Source organism: Pipistrellus kuhlii, unplaced genomic scaffold (genome assembly GCF_014108245.1).
Source record: "Pipistrellus kuhlii isolate mPipKuh1 unplaced genomic scaffold, mPipKuh1.p scaffold_m20_p_5, whole genome shotgun sequence".
Classification (NCBI taxonomy): domain Eukaryota; kingdom Metazoa; phylum Chordata; class Mammalia; order Chiroptera; family Vespertilionidae; genus Pipistrellus; species Pipistrellus kuhlii.
In genome coordinates this window covers 78819229-78825228 of record NW_023425551.1, presented here as the reverse complement: position 1 = coordinate 78825228, position 6000 = coordinate 78819229, and the positions used below count along the sequence as shown (strand labels likewise).

General features: G+C 49.9%; 1 protein-coding gene across 1 annotated transcript; it reads right to left on the bottom strand.

Annotated features, from left to right (window-relative positions):
- Positions 1 to 674: 674 nt before the first annotated feature.
- Positions 675 to 1392, bottom strand: LOC118705186 (transmembrane protein 217). Its single transcript, XM_036413588.2, has one exon. The coding sequence runs from the start codon at positions 1350 to 1352 to the stop codon at positions 801 to 803; it is 552 nt and encodes a 183-aa protein (XP_036269481.1). The 5' UTR covers positions 1353 to 1392; the 3' UTR covers positions 675 to 800.
- Positions 1393 to 6000: the final 4608 nt, after the last annotated feature.

Here is a 6000-nt window from a genome sequence, read left to right as displayed (position 1 = left end):
TTACAGAAGTGACACCCCAGCTTCCAATGCTTTAAAATAACGGTTCTCAGCGGGGGGACACCTGGCAATGAGTTACTTTTGGTTGTCACAAAGGTGGGGGATCTAGTGGCATCTGGTGGGCAGAACATCCTATAATGCATAGGCAGCTCTTTAGGAGACAGCGTGTCAGTGGTGCTTAACGTGAGGAATTCTGGAGCTTTCTAAAACGGGGGCTTCCGGCTATGCTGTGAGCCACCATGAGGAGCTGTTTTCTGAAAAGTCTGAGGGAAGCGGATGCTGGTGCTGGAAAAGGGGTCCTTCCATGACTACAGGAGGAGCAACGCGAACTCCGGGTCACTGTGCTCTCCACGGCGGCAGCTGCGAGCCAGCAAATGTGGCCACCGAAATCGAAATGAAACAAGATGTTGAAAATCCTGGGCTGTAACGCCACAACCCACGTGCTCTCAGCAGCCGCATGCAGCTAGCGGGCAGCACGGAGACGGAACATTCCTCTCGGCGGACAGCGCTGCTCTCCGAGGGCTCGGCCGGACGGGCCTCGGTGGGCAACCCACAGGGAAACACTGGGAAGCGAGACACGCAGAGGAGCCGACCCTGAGAGGCAGGACGTAATTTAATGCTAAATAAAACAAGTCACAAACACGCGCACAGTCACTGGTCTGTGCCACCCTCCCCCCCCCACCCCCCCCAAGAATCACTCTTAAATGCGTAAAACTCAAGAACCGCCAAAAAGGCAAACAGAATCAACAGGAAGCAGGCAGGGACGGACGGGGAGTCCGCTGCCGGGGAGCCCTGGCCCTCTCTCAGTTTAACTTGCGGTACATCATTCCGGGCCCGACATGTGACCACGAGTCGAGGGTACTGATGGAGGAGGGCCTACGGCGGCTAATCTTGCTTAAGGACTTGGGGTCCCTGTACAGGTGGTAGGTGTGCTTGATGATGAAGGGCAGGGAGGAGAAGTGCAGGAGCATGCGGGAGATCTGGAAGGCCAGGTGCACGCTGCCCAGCTCCTTGAACCGCTTCTTGAGGATGCCGTTGAGGAGCAGGACCATAGAGAAGCTGGTGAGCTCGTAGCAGATGATCCACAAGGCGTAGCACAGCAGCCCCTGGTAGAAGTTCAGGTGGATGCAGTAGAGGAGCATGGCGCTGACTAAGACGGTGACGCCCGAGAGGCCCATGCTGATGGTCTTCTTGTTGGTCAAGACCCAGTTGGTTACCACAGACCCGTTCCTGTAGATGCTAAACCCGTACTCGAAGCCAATGAGCGTGACCTCGTTCAAGTCGAAGATGAGGAACTGAATGGTGTTGAGGATGGAGAAGATGCCCACCAGAAGGGAGAACAGCTTGTCGTTCATTTTGTACTCGTTTTACCAGAGCCACTCCTGCAGGGAAAAGAAATCACGGAGGTACATGACAACACGGCAGAGCCAGCCCCACACAAGCTCCCCGGACGGCTGGGGGAACGTGGTGCTCAGGGCAGTGATGGGAGGTGGCCGGGCCATGGCGGGAGGGGCCGGGTGTGGTCCTTGCTCTGACCTACCAGCTGTAGGTGACATCAGCCGGAAAGCGGGCATTGTGGCCTGGCATACTCCCCAGGGAGCCCCCGGCCCTGCTCGGCACCTCCTGTCTCTGCCACAATGATCAGGTCCCTGCTGGCTCTTCTCTGGAATGTTTGCTTCTCTGAGGTCAGAGACGCATGGCTCCTCGAGGGCCCCAGGTCATCCCTGACCCTCCCCCAGATGCCTGCCTCTCCTCCCAGCCCTCGGGATGGAATCCCCCTGCTTTGCCCTCTGCGTCGGACCCAGATTTGTTCCAAGGCAGGGTTGAGCCAGCAGTGAGTGGAATGGGGAAGGTTTCAGGGTCTGGCTTACTGTCTTCTCAGCCCAGGGTCATAGAGGTGAAGGCCCAGCAGGCGGACCTCCAGCTGCAACTTAGGCTGGACCTGAACTCTAGAGGCCGCTCCAGCCTTTGGGAGAAGCCCGGAGCCCCAGCGGACCGCTGAGGGCGCATAGATTAGGGGGGACCCAAAGCTGGGGTAGGCTGGCCTAGGGCAACGTCCCTCCCAGCCCCATCACCTTCAGAGAATTCCAGAGTAAAGCTCCCTCCTCTTTACTCCCAACTGGCGAGCCGCCGCTGTGAGGGGAGAGGGAAGGGGAACAGTCACACGCGAGGGGCGGCGTGCAGCCCCCGGGCTGAGCGTGCCCGATGGCTCGGCCTCTTGCTGAGGCGAGCGGAACGGGCCTCCTGCGCTGCCCTGTTGAGCAAAGACAGGCCGCCATAAACTTCCCTCCAGCCTTCTCACTCACTCGGTCAATTTCAAATTTCCTTTTCTTTTTTCAGTCGGAAGCCATTGTTTAGTGTGCTGGAATATACATAACAAGTTTGACCATCTCACGCTTCCTGCGTGTGCAATTCAGTGGCATTCCGTACATTCACCTGTCGCACAACCATTGCCACCACCCGTGTCCAGACCCGTTCATGTTTCCCGAGAAAAACTTTGTCCTCATCAAACACGGACTCCCACCACCCCGTGCCCGTTAACCATCTTTTCACTCTCGTCTCCAGGAGTTTACTATGCCAAGTCCCTCACAGCGGACTCACAGTCTTTGTCCTTTGGTGTTTGGCTTATTTTACTTCGCATAATGTTTTCAAGGTTCATCCCAGATACGCTCGCACTGTGTCCCCATTACCCTTCCACTCCGTGACTCCAACGTGGAGTCCAGGATGCACGCCCCGCTTGCTGCACCCAGGCCCTGGAGGGTCCCCACGGGGTGGGAGAGACCATGTCCCCCGCCCCCCAGCCCATAGCTGCACTGATTCCTCCTCGTCCCCAACAGCTAAACCACACCCATCCCTGCCCACAGAGCAGCTTCCAGAGCAGCCACTACCCATGGGGTGCTCTCCCGCACCAACCCAGGTAGGGCCCACACCACACAGGCGTGTTACTGTGGTCTAAGCCTGGGTTGCAGATTTCAAGGCAATGTCCTTATCAGTCCCATTGTTTTCTCAGCCCTGCTGCTCTAGCCTTGGTTTTGACCCTGTCACCTCCCTCCTGAGTCACCACTCTAATAACCACCTCACTTCTCGTCTGTCCTGCTGGGCTCCTCTACGTCCACTCAACACGCACTCATCCAGCAGCTCCCAGCACCTGCTCTGTGCCGGGCACTGAGCTTGGAACTGGAGAATCACAGGTGAACCTTCTAGTGAGGAAGCTACACAGAGAAATAAAATGTTAAAAAGCAAACTTACAAGGCAACCTGGGAAATGCTGGGGAGGAGGCGGCCGCGTCCTGAGATGTAACAAGATCTAACCCCGAGTGAGCCAGGAGGCTCTTCTGGAGGAGGCAGCCAGTGAGCTTAAGGAACGTGGGTAAGGACTGGGCAGAAAGGCAGGAATGCACCCCACAAAGTGGACTACACCCAGGTAGGCCCAGAAACAGGAAAAAGCCATTTTGGAAACAGCAGGCTTGGTGTGGCTTGAGCAGAGGGGTCGGCTGCCTGTGTGGACGGAGGATGGAGAAAGGACAGAGAAAGGAAGGAGCCTTTCCTGCCCCCTGCCCGGTGGAGGTTTCTCCGGAAGGCACTGGGGAGTTCTGGGAGGGTCTTCAGGGGGTGTGTATGAGAGACAGGATCTGAACTGTACTTTAGAAAAGTATTTCTTGCTGGGACCATGGGTCAGAAAAGGGGCACGAGTGGAGGCAGGCAGAACAGTTGAGAAACACGTTAACAGGGATGTTGGGGGGAGTGACTGCAGTTGGGGCCTGGAGCTGTGGGAAATGGAGTCTGGAATGAACACCTGGGTGGAGGGGGCCCCTTCACTGAGGTAGGGGGCTGGGTGGCAGGAGCACCTAGGATGCAGGTGTGGGAGAGGAGGAGGACAGCTTTGGAAAAGCTGGGTCTGAATTCCTCAGGGACATCTAAATAGGCACGTCTACTATGAAGTCATCTCTCCCAACTCGGACAGAATCAGAGCATTTGCTGGATATATGATTCTTGGTTAACAAAGTGGTTATTTTATTTTGTTAATCCTCACTGGAGGATATTTTTTTCCATTGATTTTTAGGAAGGAAGAGAGAGATGATATAGAGAGATAGAGATAGAGATAGAGATAGACTTAGAGATAGAGATAGACATAGACATAGAGATAGAGATAGAGATAGAGACAGAGACAGAGATAGAGATAGAGATAGAGATAGAGACAGAGACAGAGATAGAGACAGAGACAGAGATAGAGATAGAGACAGAGACAGAGACAGAGATAGAGATAGAGACAGAGACAGAGACAGAGATAGAGATAGAGATAGAGATAGAGACAGAGATAGAAACAGAGACAGAGACAGAGACAGAGATAGAGATAGAGACAGAGACAGAGATAGACATAGAGATAGAGATAGAGATAGAGATAGAGATAGAGATAGAGATAGAGATAGAGATAGAGATAGACATAGACATAGAGATAGACATAGAGATAGAGATATAGATAGAGATAGAGACAGAGATAGAGACAGAGACAGACATAGACATAGAGATAGAGATAGAGATAGAGATAGAGATAGAGATAGACATAGAGATAGAGATAGACATAGACATAGAGATAGAGATAGAGATAGAGATAGAGATAGAGATAGAGATAGAGATAGAGATAGACATAGAGATAGAGATAGAGATAGACATAGACATAGAGATAGAGATAGAGATAGAGATAGAGATAGACATAGAGATAGACATAGAGATAGAGATAGACATAGAGATAGAGATAGAGATAGAGATGGAGATGGAGATGGAGATGGAGATAGAGATAGAGATAGAGATAGAGATAGACATAGAGATAGAGATAGACAGAGAGATAGAGATAGAGATAGAGATAGACATAGAGATAGAGATAGACATAGACATAGACATAGAGATAGAGATAGATTGGTTTCTTCCCTTAGGTGCCCTGACCAGGGCTGGGGATCAAACCTGCAATCCAGTACATGCCCTTGACCAGGAATCAAACTTGTGACCCTTTGGTGCATGGGCTGATACTCTTAACTATTGAGCAATACCAGCCAGGGCAATAATGGGTTTTTAATATATATTTTGAGTTTTATTTACTGATTTGAGAGAGAGAGAGACAGAGAGAGAAATCAATTTATTGTTCCACTTATTTATGCATTCATTGGTTGATTCTTGTATGTGCTCTGACTGGGTATCAAAACTACAACCTTGGCTATCAGAATGGTAGTTCAGCATTCTAGCCAAATGAGCCACCTGGCCAGAGCTGAAACACTTTAAATAGATTATCCTACCATCTGGCTTCCATTGTTTTTGCTGAGAAATCAGCTGTCAATCTTTTTGGGATTCCCTCGTAAGTGACCAGTCATTTTTCTCTTGCTGCTTTCAACATTCATTTTTCTTCCTCTTTGACTTGAGCACCTTTATTATGCAGGGTTGTTTGTGGAGGCTTTGCATTTATCCTAGTTGGAGTTTGTTGAGCTTACTGAGTATAAGTTAGACTTTTTCAATAAATTTGGGAAGTTTTAAGCCATTATTTCTTTAAATTTTTTTTCCTGTTCCTTTCTTCTCCTTTTAATACTAACATTATGCATATTTTGGTTGGGATGCTTAATAATGTCCCACATTCCTCTGGGGCTCTGCTTATTTTGCTTCATCTTTATTCTCTGTTCTTTAGATTGCATAATCTCTGTCATCTACCTTCAACTTTACTAATTCTTTCTTCTGCCAGTTTAAATCTACTGTTGAGCTTCTCTAGTGCATTCTTCATTTCAGTTATTCTACTTTTCAACTAAAGAATTTCCACTTGGTTCTTTTTATAGAATTTGCACCCCTTGATATCCTCTACTTGATGTGGCATTGCCGTTACATTTTTTCTTGGTTTCCTTTAATTCCTTACTTTTATATTTTTAAACTATATTTTTATTGAATAAAGAGAGATAGAAACATCAATGATGAAAGAGAGGATCATTAATTGGCTGCCTCCTGCATGCCCCCCACTGGGGAC

Excerpts from the sequence above, each read along its gene's own strand:
- LOC118705186 (XM_036413588.2), bottom strand. The coding sequence starts at position 1,352 with ATGAACGACAAGCTGTTCTCCCTTCTGGTGGGCATCTTCTCCATCCTC.